The sequence below is a fragment of the Rhineura floridana genome, chromosome 1 (genome assembly GCF_030035675.1).
Source record: "Rhineura floridana isolate rRhiFlo1 chromosome 1, rRhiFlo1.hap2, whole genome shotgun sequence".
In the NCBI taxonomy this organism is placed as follows: domain Eukaryota; kingdom Metazoa; phylum Chordata; class Lepidosauria; order Squamata; family Rhineuridae; genus Rhineura; species Rhineura floridana.
The window spans coordinates 253,068,234-253,084,442 of record NC_084480.1 but is presented as its reverse complement, the minus strand read 5'-3'; the positions used below and the strand labels follow the sequence as shown (position 1 = coordinate 253,084,442).

Sequence of the window (16,209 nt, the reverse complement as noted above, 5' to 3'; positions counted from 1 at the left end):
AACTATATCAACTGTCTTAATAATGTTGCTTCCTCCCTGCTAAAACAAGATCAGCACAGCATATGTCTTCTTTCTATTATTTGGACTGATTGCAGGTGTTGCAACCACTCACCATATGCTCAGAGGCACATGTTACCAATTTCTTCCAAGCTACACAGCAAGTGGATTGGACTGTGAAAGACCAACCCAAACTGTGTTTGCATTTTGACCAATTTGTAGGGCAGTTCAATATCTCAGAGAGGAGGTCAGGTCTCCTGCTGCCCTGGTGCATTCACTATAGCTGGCCAATTTCCCTGCTTTTTAAAGTTTGATAAAAAATATCTATGGGCTATAGGTACGTTCTTAAACCATAAGGTTTTTTGCCTATTAGTGAATATGTATTGTAAGCAGGCATTAACCAGCCTTTGGCCCAAAATATCCCTAGGCATGCAAGGAGGAATAACTAAGTCTCCTCAAAATATACACCCCACATTCTTGATATGCCATCATGCTGTGATGATTTGCTAAATGTTTTGAGTATAAAGCTGGGTGTATCTGGGCCAACCATGACTTCAACTTTGGAACAGTTTTTGGGAAAATGTTTCGGGCACCATCTAGCGTGGGTAGTTGGGATGAGTTTCAGTTGCCGTGGCCTGATGACATGAATAAGATGCTATTCAACCTTCCCCTATAGTCTTGCCCATCCTGGCTTTTAAGAGTGAGCGAGCGTGGGCCCAGAAAACTTCCCTGAAGGAGGGTTGTGTGCAGTTGCCCTGAAGGTGGTGGTAGTACACTCCCTTCTGAAAAGGCCCTCCCTGGACCCTGACATACATGACAACTATTACCTAGGCTGTTGATGTGCTGAACCGTTGCCTGACCGCGATAATGGACTGGATGAGAGCTAATAAACTGAAACTTAATCCAGACAAGACTGAGACACTGTTGGTGAGCTCTTTACCTGCCCAGATGGTGGATGTTCATCCTGTTCTAGATGGGGTTACACTCCCCTTGAAGGAACAGGTTCGTAGCTTGGGGGTCCTTTTTGACCCTTCCTTGTCGCTTGAGGCTCAAGTGGCCTCGGTGGCACGGAATGCGTTTTACCATCTTCGCTTAGTAGCCCAACTACGCCCCTATCTGGACAGTGACGATCTCGCCTCAGTTGTTCACGCTCTGGTAACTTCTAGACTGGACTACTGTAATGCGCTCTACGTAGGGCTGCCCTTGAAGACCGTTCGGAAACTTCAGCTAGTGCAAAATGCGGCAGCCAGGTTGTTAACGAGGACCCGCTGGTCTGCGCATATAACACCTGTCCTGGCCCACCTGCACTGGCTGCCTATTTGTTTCCGAGCCAGATTCAAGGTGCTGGTTTTGACCTATAAAGCCTTACACGGCGTGGGACCACAATACCTTGTGGAATGCCTCTCCCGCTATGAACCTACCCGTTCACTTCGTTCAGTATCCAAGGCCCTCCTCCGGGTACCAACTCATCAGGATGCCCGGAGGATTGTTATTAGATCTAGGGCCTTTTCTGTGGTGACCCCCGAACTGTGGAACAGCCTACCTGAGGAGATACGGCTGGCGCCTTCGGTACTTTCTTTTAGGCGCCAGGTTAAGACCTGGCTATACTCCCAGGCATTTTAATGTTCAATGTGTTTCATTTAATTTTTTTTCACTTAACTTGTTGCTGATTTTATTGTAATTTTATTGTAATATTGTATTTTAATCTTGTTTTGTTCACCGCCCAGAGAGCTATTCGCTATGGGCGGTTTAAAAATGAAATAAATAAATAAAATAAATAAAAATAGTTGCAAATATCCCCTTTCTGAGAAAGGTGCTTGAGAAGTTGGTAGCTGGTCAGCTTCATGAGTGTATGAAAGAAGCCAATTAACTGGGCCCATTTCAATCTGCTAAATGCCTGGGTTTTGCACTGAAATAGTTTTGGTCACTCTGATGATTTGTGTCAGGAGACGGTTGGGTGAGTGCTGTGCTGCTAATTCCTCTTGATCTCTTTGCAGCTTTTGACACCATTGACCATGGTATCTTCCTGGACCAGCACCATCAATCAGGAGTTGGGGGCACTGTTTTACAGTGGTTCCAATCTTATTGATGGAACTGGTTTCATAGAGTAGCAGTGAGAGACTTCTGTTTGGCCCCATGACAGTTGTGCTGTGGGGTCCCACAGAGATCCATCTTCCATGCTATTTAACATCTGTATGAAGTTGTCGGGAGTGATCACTGGGATTTGTGGTGAAGTGAGGTCAAGCAAGGCAAATCAGATCATATCAGGACCTTGGGCAGTTCCCAGTGGGACCTGCAAGCTGAGTTTGGGGAAATGTTGTCTCAACAAATGCTGAGAGTCATCTGAAGTCTTAAAAAGGTTGACAGGGCTTGCCCTTCTAGTGGCTCCACACTTCTGAGAAAGCTATTTACAATATTTAAATGGCCTGTAGCCTATCCTGCAATTGCAGGTGCCCATGTACTGGTGGAGCCGGAGAGGCTGCAGGGGAATCATCCTCAGACTCTGAGGATGATGAAAGAACCACTTCATTAGGCTGAGGCAGTGTAGAAAGGAGTGTGTCATCTGAATCAGAGTACTCCTCAGGCTAACACTGGAGCTCTAAGCCAGGGGATATGTATTTATTGTATTTGTACCCCACTCTTCAGCCAAACATTCCCAGAGTGGCTTGCATACAATCAATATAAAACAGTCAGGAAACATGACAGGAATCGGGTGAAGCTGGGCAGTGATACCCCATCACTTCTTCCTTCTCTCCCCAATCTTAAAAAAGGAAGAAGCAAACCCCAGCACAGGGCAAAGGAAGGGTTCACCGCTGGGTGGCAGGCGGAGGCCTGAGGAAAGCTGCTAATACTGGAGCAGCTGAAGCATTCTGCCAGGAATAAATTATTATTATTATTATCATCATCATCATCACTCACATAGCATGTTAGGACAGCACTGCAAGATTGGTCAATATTATACTACCCATATTGCAGTTGCATGGAGCTGAGGCTGAGATATAATGGCTTGCCTAAGAGCACTTAGTGCATTTGTAGTAGAAATGATATTTAAGCCAGAATTCAAAGCTTCACAGCTCATCTTCTGAACCCTCTATACCAGAACAGCTATCATAACCAATATTTAATAACATGTAATGTAAAGACTAATATATTATCTACATGAGAACATGACTGAAAAGAGCATGCGTATTATTGAGAAAGGGGTGTTGAGTGATGTGCAAACATTTAAAAACAATATTTTTGAATTGTTTTTGAATTCTGGTCTTCTATTCATAAAACACATTTGAGATCAGTAACTTTGATGTATAAGTTTGTGCCTTTATAGAAAAGGCATTATTCCACTTGCACTAAATGTTTCAACTGCACTTCCAAAAACAGTTTTATTTCTTGGGTATGCAATTTCATGCATCATTGCACATAATTGTGCACTTAAAACACAGTCTCAGGATATCTTCCCAACTTCACAAGTGTATTTTTTATTTTGTTTTCAGAGGAAATGTTTAGATATTTCAAGCCAGCTTGATAAAGTCAATGCAAATATTGCAAAATTCCAAGATCAAATTGCTAAACTATCTGAATTGAGCAAAGGAAAGCAAAAACAGCTGGACAACACAGAGAAAATTTTAGCAGAGTTGAGGTAAGAGATTCCATTCCTATAAAGTGGTGAAGGTAATACATAAATCTAGTGTAAATGATGAACACTAGATTGATATATTTCCACCACGTATTATCTGAAGAGAACATAACAATGTTTATCAATAAATAAGCAGTATTTTGCTTTTTTTGTTATGCCCAAATAGAAAATGTTCATGATGAGTAAGCTCTCTTGTAAAAAGTATTTTAGGCATTAGAATGGTATACCCAAACCTAATGTAATTCATGGTCAGTTGCATCTTTAATTAGTGGGAGATCATTCACTTTGTTTGTTTCTTTGGGTCAAGAAATATGACTTTTTATTTCCTTGGACTGGTAAGTTCTAAAAAGAAAGCATGAAGAGTTCTGTTCAACTGAAAATACCAGCCAGGTCATGAAAGTCTTGAGTAACCATGTATTCCAACAGGTTTGATGTTTAGGGACAAAGATCTTTAGCTGTACAGAATTAAAGAGGAAAACATTTTGTGACAAGGAACACTGGAGTAACCTCACAAGCTGTGGAGCTTATAGAGAGAGCTCCTTGTCTTCACCCACAACTCATGTTGAAGGTAGCTTCTGTCCCTACTTTCTCATAAATAATCTTATGAGAATCATAAAAATCATAAAAATCAAAAGGATTTTTTAAAAATGATCTTAACAACAAACATTATTGAGACAAGGAGTTCTTCACAGAAGTAAATAGCATTGTTATAATAATAACAATGCTCGTGCTGGGAGGAAGGATGGGATATAAATCAAATAATAAATAAATAAATAAAATAAAAACCCTACAATGAAACAAAAAAAAAACAGATTACTGACAAGAGGATATTAAAACAAGTCATAAAGTTACAGAACAAAGCACATATCAAGGCAGATCAAAATCAAATAACAGAACTATCATCAAGTTTGAGGCAAATTTAAGTGACCGTAAGGAGGGATGTCACTGCACTGATACTGTTTAGAGGGCTTTTTTTAACGTCCAGTGCCTCAGCACAGCACATGAATAAAAGTGAGTGGTAAGGAATTGGTTATCATACTTTGGACGCATCATGAGAAGACATGATTCACTAGAAAAGACAATCATGCTGGGGAAAACAGAAGGGAATAGAAAAAGAGGAGGACCAAACAAGAGATGGATTGATTCCATAAAGGAAGTCACAGACCTGAACTTACAATATCTGAACAGGGTGGTTCACGACAGATGCTGTTGGAGGTCGCTGATTCATAGGGTCGCCATAAGTCGTGATCGACTTGAAGGCACATAACAACAACAGATGCATCCTTGACCACTTAACTGACTTGTTAGGTTACACATTAGCATTACCTCCCATAACTTTCTCAACCATTCCGTATGAGAAGGTAGGTTTGATTGCCTCCATTTACATGCTTAGGCACTGTTTTGCAGCTACCGATTTGCTAAGAAGAACTTTGTGAAGATACAGGGATAACCTGTCTCCAACTAGTTGAGGAATATAAGCTTAGATTTTTTTTCAAATTTCCCCCACATTTTCTAATATGCCTATTCCAGCACTAAAGGCTGGGTTTATGCAATCTAACTGGAGTGCTATACTGTCAATCAACTCATTATCTTATATTGAGTTTAAAGCATAACTGTACAGATTGCGATTGCTGACTTATTTTGCAACAAATGCTAATAATTTTGTGTTCTTTATTAAGAAATCCATAGAAAAAATGTTTCTTACCAAATAAGCTGCCCCTACCAGCACACAGCATTATCATTAGCTTTTCTGTTATGCCAATGAAGAGAAAATCCTTTTTCCAGATTTTTGTACGACCTGCTTATTCTTCCTTATGGTATCTATGAAGGCATACATAGTGTACAAATATGTTTTCTTAGTGGTTTTTAATGTCCCGTTACACTAGCATTACCTGCCTCTGTCCTTACTTGCCTCCCACAAGCTATACATATGTATTTGCAAATAAATACAAAACACCACAAGTCTCCAGTACTCTCTCATCATGAGGAAATTAACATTGTAAACCCGTCCTGGAATGTCCTACCACCAGGGGAAGTGGGAAGCATGAAATAATAACTTTAAAAGAGAAAGATTAAATATCTAAAATTTAGGCTGTACTCCCAAGCACATTTACAAGGTAGTAAGTCCACCATTGAGTTTAGTGAGGTTAACATATGAGTAAACTTGCTTAGGATTGCACTGTTGGAAGAATACCATCCATATGTTGCTGAGCCCTGCATGTACTCAGCTTTAGTATGACACTTTTTTTCTGAACAATCCTGGATATTTGTACCAACAGCACTTCAGGATGCAGTTTTTTGAAACATATCTTGAAGTTGTGCCTGACATTGATTAGATGTGATTCTACATAGTGGAGTGTGGTACAGTAATACCTCACATTAACGTACTCAATGGGACCAGAGCGAGTACGTAAATCGAAAATGTCCTTAAAGTGAAGCACCACCTTTTAAAACTTTTTTTCCCTCTCCTTCATGCGGAGCCTCAAAGCCCCGCACTAAAGCCTCTGCTGCTGCGCTGCCGCGCCTCTCAGCTGATCGTGATCACGCCTCCCAGCTGATTTGCGGTGGCACAATCATGTCTATTTCCACCCCTGCGCTCTAAAGCCTCTGCTGCTGCACTGCCGCGCCTCTCAGCTGATCGCGATTGCGCCTCCCAGCTGATTTGCGGTGGCACAATCGCGTCTATTTCCACCCCCATACGCTAAAGCCTCTGCTGCTGCGCTCCCGCGCCTCTCCCTAACCCTGACCCTAACCCTGTAAGTGGTTTGCTAGCTGTGTTTCTGAAGAAATACAGGCATATGGAGCATGTACGTTATAGCGAGGTGACGTTAAGTGAAGCGACGTTAAGCGGGGTATGCCTGTATATAAATATTTGCCACACTCCATTATGTAATATAAATGCTTTACTGTGGCATATAAGCAGTCATATTAAAATGAGAATAGAAACCATGTTAACGTGGCACTTTAAAGCAGCCTTTCCCAACCAGTGTGCCTCCAGATGTTGTTGGAACACAACTCCCATCAGCCTCAGCCATTGGCAATGCTGGCTGAGGCTGATGGGAGTTGTGGTCCAACAACATCTGGAGACACACTGGTTGGGAAAGGCTGCTTTAAAGACTATGGGCTGTATCCAAAGAAGTCATCCCATTAATACAAGGATCTTCTACTTGTACAATGGCACTCCCCCCCCCATTCTTCCTGTGCACCCTACAACTTTGTTGGATAAAATCCCAATAAACATATTGTGATACAGGTTTTTGCACAACATCCTTCTTCATCAGATACATGGGCAGTGTTGTATATGCACAAAAATTCACTTCATGTAACTATCTCCATTGTTGCCTTCATACATCTTGCATACAAATGTTCACACCACAGAAAGAATTTTAAGTTTAAAGGTGCTGTAGGACAATTCTTTTGTTTTTGCTAAACTCCCTTGAATATTTTATAGGTCACCTTAAAGACAAGTTTATTTACAAAAGTACTATCCAAATCTCATGACAGTTAAGTGCACCAAGAAACCACCTTGGCAATTAAGTGGTATATGAATTAATAATGGTGAGAAGTTTGCATCTGGCAAGAACCCATTTTTTAGCATTGCAGAACTTTGTGCATCTCTTCTCTCTAGCTCAATAGTAGTGCACATTCTTTGAATGCTGAAAGTCTTGGGTTCAATCCTGCCACCTCCAGTTAAAGGATTACAGGTAGTGGGGCTGGGATAGACTGCTGCCTGAGAGTTTGAAGACTGCTGTCAGTCAAGAGTAGAGAGTGCTGGGCTAGCTTCATGTGTTCTATGTTTCTGTCAGCTATATAGTTCTTCCAGGTAACATTTATTGAGCCACTTGCCCTTCAACAGCACCCCCTGCCAAACCCCAAATTGCTGTTTAAACTCCTCTGAATTTGGCAGGGGGAGCTAGTGGAAAAGAAACAGCTCAGTAAACCTTATGTGTGTGCACTGTCCCTAGCACACTTATAAAACATCTCACTAGATCACTGCCACTATGTTTCTGCAAGATCAGTCTGCCTAGCAATTCCATATAATGTTTTATTCTAGTAATGATTTTTTTCTCTTAAAGGGAGAAGAATTCTAGAATAAAGGCAAAGGAGCAGAATGCTCAGACATTAGTTGATTTTCTCCATGATCGGCTGGATTATATTGAAAAAAAAATAAAGACAGACAGTAGAGTATTTGAAGAGTTGCTGTGGAATAGACAGAAAGCCCTGAGAACTCAGAAGGTCTGTGTTGTTTGAATGATTTTTGTTCTTTGCCTTGTTTTTAATTTTTCTTAAGAAACTTAATGCAGGTTTAGTGTAAAAAACAACAACAACAACACTGCCCTATGTTGAATATTTTAGCCAAAATGGGGATTTCCTGATGAAGCTTGACTCCAGCATTCAGGCCATACTATATGAGGAGGTGGAAGTCAACAAAATATCCTGCAAGACACTGTGTCCTTCCAGTGCAAGCACTGAAAATCCATTAATTATTTCAGTTTATTAGGCTTCAGCAACTGGCTTGAGTTTTGTTCACAAAAATGAAATGAGTGCCTTAAAAAAAGCCTCTTGTTATTTGTGATACAATTTTTGCAGTCCATTTACATTTATGTTTAGGAGTTTTGCAGTTATCTTTCACTCTGGGTGTGTAAAAAAGCTATTTTTGAAGACACGATTGAGATACTTCTTTGTGACAACACTGTGTCTCCTATGACTAAATAGATTCAAGTTGCAAATTGCACCCAGTAAACATAAACAGTAATTGACATCTGTTTCTGGCCAATACCTTTCCAGTGAAAGGCTCCTAATTAACTTAAGATGTATACAACAAAGTGGAAGAATTTGCAGGCCAGTGGCTGTACGCATGTTTTTCATGTATGAGATCTCGGGGATAAGATCCCTGACACATATACGACCCAATTGGTTCAACTGCAAATGCAGAACCATAAAACACACCAGCACAAACATGTCCATAGATTGTTTATTGAATTTAGTGACTAGGAGTTGTGGTGCTGAAATTGTCACAAATTATTCTTGGTGTGCTGGCCTGAGATGCTGACAGATAGTTGCTCTGAGTTCATATATAGTTTGCTGTAATAAAGAAAATTAGTATTTTGTCAGCTGGACCACTCCCAGTGGAATATTAGGATTCTGATCCTTGGCTTCTCACATCTTGCTTTAACTTTACCGACTCTTTTCTTGTTCTGTTGTTTTTCATTTATATATGGATCAATACCTGGAACTTTCCTTGATTATTTGTTCTGCCTTGATACAGATTTAAAAACAACCAAATTCTGCAGATTCGTAGCATTTGCAATTGTGAACCGTAAAAATCAACTTTCGTTTGTGAAATTTGCAGGCATGCTGTCCATGGCAAACTGCTGGTTCAAAACTCAGGTTTCATAGATAAAATTGGAATTTGAAGGCTGGCATTGGGTTTTGGCCCATGCTGGCTTAACCTACAAAACTTTTAGATAAAATTAAAACAAAGAAATAAAGACAATGTAGTTTGTATCCAATTAAATAATTTAAATCAAATAACAAGTTCCTAAAGTGCACCATAACTTCTCCTCCCCCTGTGTGCTCCCCAGATCTGCTCTGGGTTTCCCCAACCCATCAGAGCAGATTTGGGGGTGGTGCAGGGGGCATGCGAGGGGAGGAGAGGGATGGGAAGTTTGGTTGTGTCTAAGTTGTTCCAAGTGCATAATGATTCAGTTGGATTCAACACTTTGTGTTTTGACTGTACTTGTGATAACATATTATTCAATTTAGGAAGTGGTGCTGAATTGTTTGAAAGAATATATGATCTTCAAATAAACATCACCATATAGATTTGCAGAACAAATACGTATTTGGGCACATGTGTCTGTTTGGGCCATAACTGTACTAGATTATTGCTGTTGCTGTGATTTTTCAAGACTTGATTATCTATTTTATTTAAGAACATAAGAACATAAGAAGAGCCTGCTGGATCAGGCCAGTGGCCCATCTAGTCGAGCATCCCATTCTCACAGTGGCCAACCAGGTGCCTGGGGGAAGCCCGCAAGCAGGACCCGAGTGCAAGAACACTCTCCCCTCCTGAGGCTTCCGGCAACTGGTTTTCAGAAGCATACTGCCTCTGACTAGGGTGGCAGAGCACAGCCATCATGGCTAGTAGCCATTGACAGCCCTGTCCTCCATGAATTTGTCTAATCTTCTTTTAAAGCCATCCAAGCTGGTGGCCATTACTGCATCTTGTGGGAGCAAATTCCATAGTTTAACTATGCGCTGAGTAAAGAAGTACTTCCTTTTGTCTGTCCTGAATCTTCCAACATTCAGCTTCTTTGAATATCCACGAGTTCTAGTATTATGAGAGAGGCCAGTTCAGATCCCATGAGCGTTTATGTGAAATTCAGATTTTTTGCTCCAATTTTGCTCCAATATGCATATTTTGACACTTGTTTATATTGAATTGCATTTGCCATTTTTCCGCCCATTCACTCAGTTTGGAGAGGTCTTTTTGGAGCTCTTCACAATCCCTTTTTGTTTTAACAACCCTGAACAATTTAGTGTCGTCAGCAAACTTGGCCACTTCACTGCTCACTCCTAATTCTAGGTCATTAATGAAGAAGTTGAAAAGTACAGGTCCCAATACCGATCCTTGAGGGACTCCACTTTCTACAGCCCTCCATTGGGAGAACTGTCCGTTTATTCCTACTCTCTGCTTTCTGCTTCTTAACCAATTCCTTATCCACAAGAGGACCTCTCCTTTTATTCCATGACTGCTAAGCTTCCTCAGAAGTCTTTGGTGAGGTACCTTGTCAAACGCTTTTTGAAAGTCTAAGTACACTATGTCCACTGGATCACCTCTATCTATATGCTTGTTGACACTCTCAAAGAATTCTAATAGGTTACTGAGACAGGACTTCCCCTTGCAGAAGCCATGCTGGCTCTGCTTCAGCAAGGCTTGTTCTTCTATGTGCTTAGTTAATCTAGCTTTAGTAATACTTTCTACCAGTTTTCCAGGGACAGAAGTTAAGCTAACTGGCCTGTAATTTCCGGGATCCCCTCTGGATCCCTTTTTGAAGATTGGCGTTACATTTGCCATTTTCCAGTCCTCAGGCACGGAGGAGGACCCGAGGGACAAGTTACATATTTTAGTTAGCAGATCAGCAATTTCACATTTGAGTTTTTTGAGAACTCTCGGGTGGATGCCATCCGGGCCCGGTGATTTGTCAGTTTTTATATTGTCCATTAAGCCTAGAACTCCCTCTCTCGTTACCACTATTTGTCTCAGTTCCTCAGAATCCCTTCCTGCAAATGTTAGTTCAGGTTCAGGGATCTGCCCTATATCTTCCACTGTGAAGACAGATGCAAAGAATTCATTTAGCTTCTCTGCAATCTCCTTATTGTTCTTTAGTACACCTTTGACTCCCTTATCATCCAAGGGTCCAATCGCCTCCCTAGATGGTCTCCTGCTTTGAATGTATTTATAGAATTTTTTGTTGTTGGTTTTTATGTTCTTAGCAATGTGCTCCTCAAATTCTTTTTTTGCATCCCTTATTGTCTTCTTGCATTTCTTTTGCCAGAGTTTGTGTTCTTTTTTATTTTCTTCATTCGGACAAGACTTCCATTTTCTGAAGGAAGACTTTTTGCCTCTAAGAGTTTCCTTGACTTTGCTCGTTAACCATGCTGGCATCTTCTTGGCCCTGGTGGTACCTTTTCTGATCTGCGGTATGCACTCCAGTTGAGCTTCTAATATAGTGTTTTTAAACAACTTCCAAGCATTTTTGAGTGATGTGACCCTCTGGACTTTGTTTTTCAGCTTTCTTTTTACCAATCCCCTCATTTTTGTGAAGTTTCCTCTTTTGAAGTCAAATGTGACCATGTTGGATTTTCTTGGCAATTGGCCATTTACATGTATGTTTAATTTAATAGCACTGTGGTCACTGCTCCCAATCGGTTCAACAACACTTATATCTCACACCAGGTCCCGGTCCCCACTGAGGATTAAGTCCAGGGTTGCCGTCCCTCTGGTCGGTTCCATGACCAACTGGTCTAGGGAATTAATCATTTAGAATATCTAGAAACTTTGCTTCTTTGTCATGACTGGAACACATATGCGGCCAGTCTATGTCCGGGTAGTTGAAGTCACCCATTACTACCACATTTCCTAGTTTGGATGCTTCCTCAATTTCATAACTCATCTCAAGGTCTCCCTGAGCGTTTTGATCAGGGGGACGATAGATCGTTCCCAGTATTAAGTCCCTCCTGGGGCATGGTATCACCACCCACAACGATTCTGTGGAGGAGTCTGCCTCTTTTGGGGTTTCGAGCTTGCTGGATTCAATGCCTTCTTTCACGTATAGAGCGACTCCGTCACCAATACGTCCTTCCCTGTCCTTCTGATATAGTTTATATCCAGGGATAACCGTATCCCACTGGTTTTCTCCATTCCACCAGGTCTCCGTTATGCTCACTATATCAATGCTCTCCTCTAAGACCAAGCACTCCAGTTCTCCCATCTTGGTTCGGAGGCTCCTAGCATAAGCGTACAGGCACTTGTAAGCAGTGTCTCTCTTATTATTTGATTTATATCCCACCCTTCCTCCCAGCAGGAGTCCAGGGCGGCAAACAAAAGCACTAAAAATACTTTAAAACTTCATAAAAACAGACTTTTAAATACATTAAACCAAAACAACTCTAAAAACATTTCTTTTGAAGTTTTGAAGACATCTTTAAAAAGGTTAAAAAACATATCTAACTGCATTCATGGTAGACTGGTCTGTTTGATGTTGGATATGTTTCTTTTCATATGGTTGTTTTGTTCTTTGTCATTACATACACGTAAGCATAAAAAGGCAGATAAGTTTTTTTATGGTGAGCATGTGGGAAGGAGGGCTTACATTCCAGTTGTTGGGAAGCACAATAGGGAAAGTAGGGATGGAAAGAATGGTCTTAATTTCATTTGGGTCCCTTGCACATGAATAGACTGGCAAGTGGGGGGATTCAATTTTGTTTGCATTGAAATGGGAAACTACCTAATTCACACTTCTCAAACCAACACACAAAGTGAAACACAATTATCCTTTGAAATTTGCAGTTTTCTGAATTTTGTGATGCATTCCCCCAACCAAATTATGTGTATAGAACTGCATATATTGGGGAAAATGTGCATAGAAATACATATATTAGCGAAGATAATGTTCAAAAATGCACTATTTGGGGAAAACTGATTGCAAAAATGTGTATACTAGCCAACACTGCATATAAAACTGCATATGGTGAGAAATTTGGATAAAATGCTGACAAATCTTCATAAGGATGTTTAAAAATTATTATTATTATTATTGCTGCAGAAATATGGAGAAATGAATGCTAAGACTAGAAAAATAGGAAACAGAGAAACCCAAATTGACAGATTTGTCCACCTCTGTCAGCAAATACTTTCTGTCAAATATCCATGCCGAGTTTTAAGGTAAAATACTAAAAAAATCTACACAGTCTAATTTATTTATTTATAAATATATTTATATACCGCTATTTCATTTTTTTAAAAAAACAAAGCAGTTTATAACAAATAAAAAACCACACCATAAAAATCATTACAAATACATTAAAAACATATTCTTCTTAATTGACTACATTAGCCTGGAGAAACAAAAAGGTTTTCAGCAGGCGTTTAACGGTTAAAACAGATTGCATCTGTTGAATTTCTGTTAGCAGAGCATTCCAGAGAACTGGGCCAATGACACTGAAGGCTCAATTTTGTGTTGATGTTAAATAAGCCTTGCTAACTTGCAGAATGACCAACACTGCTCCTGCAGATGATCTCAGTGATCAAGCTGGGATAAAAGGGTTTAGGTAGTCTCTAAGATACCCTGGACCTAAGTTGTTCAGGGCTTTGTAAATTAATGTAAGGACCTTGAACCTGGCTTGGTAGTAGATGGGCAGCCATTGCAGATATTTTAAGAGTGGTGTCACATGTTGTCGGCCTTGTGCCCCCATCAGCACTCTGGCCACCACATTTTGCACCAGCTGAAGCTTCCGAACCAGAGCCAAGGGCAGCCCCACATAGAATGCATTGTAGTAATCCAGCCTCAATGTTACCAATGCATGGACTACAGCTGTCAGGCTATCCCTGTCCAGGAACAGCTGTATCTGACAAACCAGACAAAGCTGGTAAAAGGCAATCCTACTCACAGAGGATATCAGGCCTCTAGCAACAAAGATGAATCTAGGAGTACCCCAGAGCTACAACCTGCTCCTTCAGAGGGAGTGTGACCCCATCCAGAACAGGTAGCTTGTCTATCTCCTGGGCATGGGAACCACCCCATCTTCCCAGGATTCAGTTTATTGGCCCTCATCTATTCCACTACAGCATTAAGACACCAATCCAAAGCGTTCATATCCTCTCCTAATGCAGATGTTACGGAGAAATAGAGCTGGATATCATCAGCATACTGCTAGCACCTTGCTCCAAAACTCCTAATGACTGCTCCCAGCACCTTCATATAGATGTTAAATAGCACTGAGGAGAGAATAGTACCTTGCAGAAGTCCATAGCACAACTGCCAGAGGGCCAAGGAACGCACCCAGCACTACTCTCTGGGTATAGCCCTGAAGGTAAGAGCAGAACCACCGTCATATGGTGCCTCCAATGCCCATCCCACTGAGTCAGTCAAGGAGGATACCATGGTCAATGGTATCAAATGCCACTGAGCAGAAGTAACAGGGTCACATGCCCCCTCTCTCATGCTAAAGATCCATCAGGGTGACCAAGGCTGATTCTATTCTGACACCAGGTCTGAATCCAGATTGTAATGGATCTAGATAATGTGGGCTTTTAAAGAAGTGGACACACCACCGCCTCTTTAATCACTGTAGGCATTACACCATAAGGGGTGTGTCCTGATAGCTGTTGATTGAAGGGGTGTATCCTCATAACTGCTGAGTGCAGCTATCAGCAGCTTTGTGTGCTGGAAGTTTCATTCTGTTTCCTGAATCCTAACTGAGCAGAGCAGAGAAAGCTGCATCAGCTGGTCTAGTGGGTATACAAGCAAGCCACCTCTCAGAGAGCTAGTGAACAGGGAGAGCTAACAGGAGTTTGGCAGCAGAGGTATAGTGAGGAAGAGATGTAATGGAGGATGAGGAAAAAGAAAATCAAATGCACAGTTATAAGATGGGGGATACTTCACTCAGCAAGAAGGATTCAAGTGTCCTTAGGTGGCCATCGTTTTCAGTCAGAGATTTCTAAAGCAAAGTTTCTAGCGAGAGAGTGGCAGTGGATATAGTGTGAAATGTAGGGCTTGGTGTTCTAGTGGAGAAAACAAATAGCTGAACTGAAAGAACTGTATTATATTTTATTAGCTATCATATGTGTTTAGGCTGTGTTGATATCTTTTATGGGCCAAAAAGAAAGAAGCTTCTAAAATGAACCTGCAGAGATCCACTGTTCCCTCTAGGCTGTGCTGTATTTGCAGGGTAAGGGTAACAAATTGTCTGGCTGTAAAACTGTCTTTCATTAGTTGAATCAATGACAGTGTGCTACACTGATATGTGAGAAATCCCATGCTACAAGATAGACCTTGAATTGTGCTCCTTGCTCCTGGTAGACTTAGTATTACAGCAAATGTGGTTTATGTCCTGTGGGAAGTGCTGGCAGCATTACCCAAACAGATACCCCACTGTCTGATTTTATTGGCTTGCAGGAAAACTACACTTACCCTCCTAAGGTATATGGGTGCTATGATGGCAATAACATTTAGAATGAATATAGAAGGGAAATAATGGAAGGGATAATGGGAACTATAAAAAGTGCAAATTTGTCTATAGCTGCAAAGAAAGGCAAGGTATGATAAAAGTACTACAATCTTTGCTGTAAATACTGATTGGTGAATAATACTGTAATAGTTGCTCACACGGGATGAAAAATACATTATAGTGAATGTAGCAATTAGAAGCAAAAATGTTCTCAAAGACAAACAAAACACAAACAAAATTTGATTTGTACTGGCTTACCCTTTGTTGTAGCCTCTTTGATCTCTGAAAATCTGCTTCAGTGAGTTTGGGGAACCCTCCAGAATAGTGTGGGAGAGGCCCCAGGAGGCTGGGGGAAGACGGGGAATTGCCAGAAAGTCACCTCCCACCTTCCTTTCATGGAAGCCTCTGGAGCATTGCAGACCCTTTCAGCTGCACTGGATCCAACCCATAAGAATTTAGATAAGTTACTCATCTTACTAACATTAAGAAAAATGAATTTGCAAACACCATGTTAGAAATATTTTTTTTAAAGACTTCAGCATTTTGCCTTTGGGGATTAGGCTTTTGACCTATATAAAGGGGTTTATACTTTACAATCCTCCTCTAGGATGCACACCTTAACATTGTGAGGGGGTTTGAGAGTGTTGAAGAAGCTGACAGCAATGCCGTAAGGAATCTAGACCAAGATGCTAGACTCCTAGCAGGGGCACCCAAGGCAGAATGGTCAAAGCTGAGACACCAGACTAAGATCCATCCAAACCCAGAGGAAGGTAATGGTAAGCCACCTCTGAATACCTCTTACCACAAAAATCCTATGAACAGAGTATCCAAAATGCAACACG

General features: G+C 41.0%; 1 protein-coding gene across 2 annotated transcripts in view; it reads left to right on the top strand.

The window, feature by feature from the left end:
- The window catches only part of LOC133371560 (coiled-coil domain-containing protein 178-like), a 122,395-nt gene extending 112,994 nt beyond the window's left edge, over nucleotides 1-9,401 (top strand). For both annotated transcript variants that reach the window (XM_061599217.1, XM_061599125.1), the window contains 2 exons: nucleotides 3,489-3,634; nucleotides 7,708-9,401. In XM_061599217.1, coding sequence (XP_061455201.1) covers nucleotides 3,489-3,634; nucleotides 7,708-7,882 — 321 coding nt within the window. In that variant the 3' untranslated portion in view covers nucleotides 7,883-9,401. The remainder of the gene's footprint in view (nucleotides 1-3,488; nucleotides 3,635-7,707) is intronic.
- Nucleotides 9,402-16,209: the final 6,808 nt, after the last annotated feature.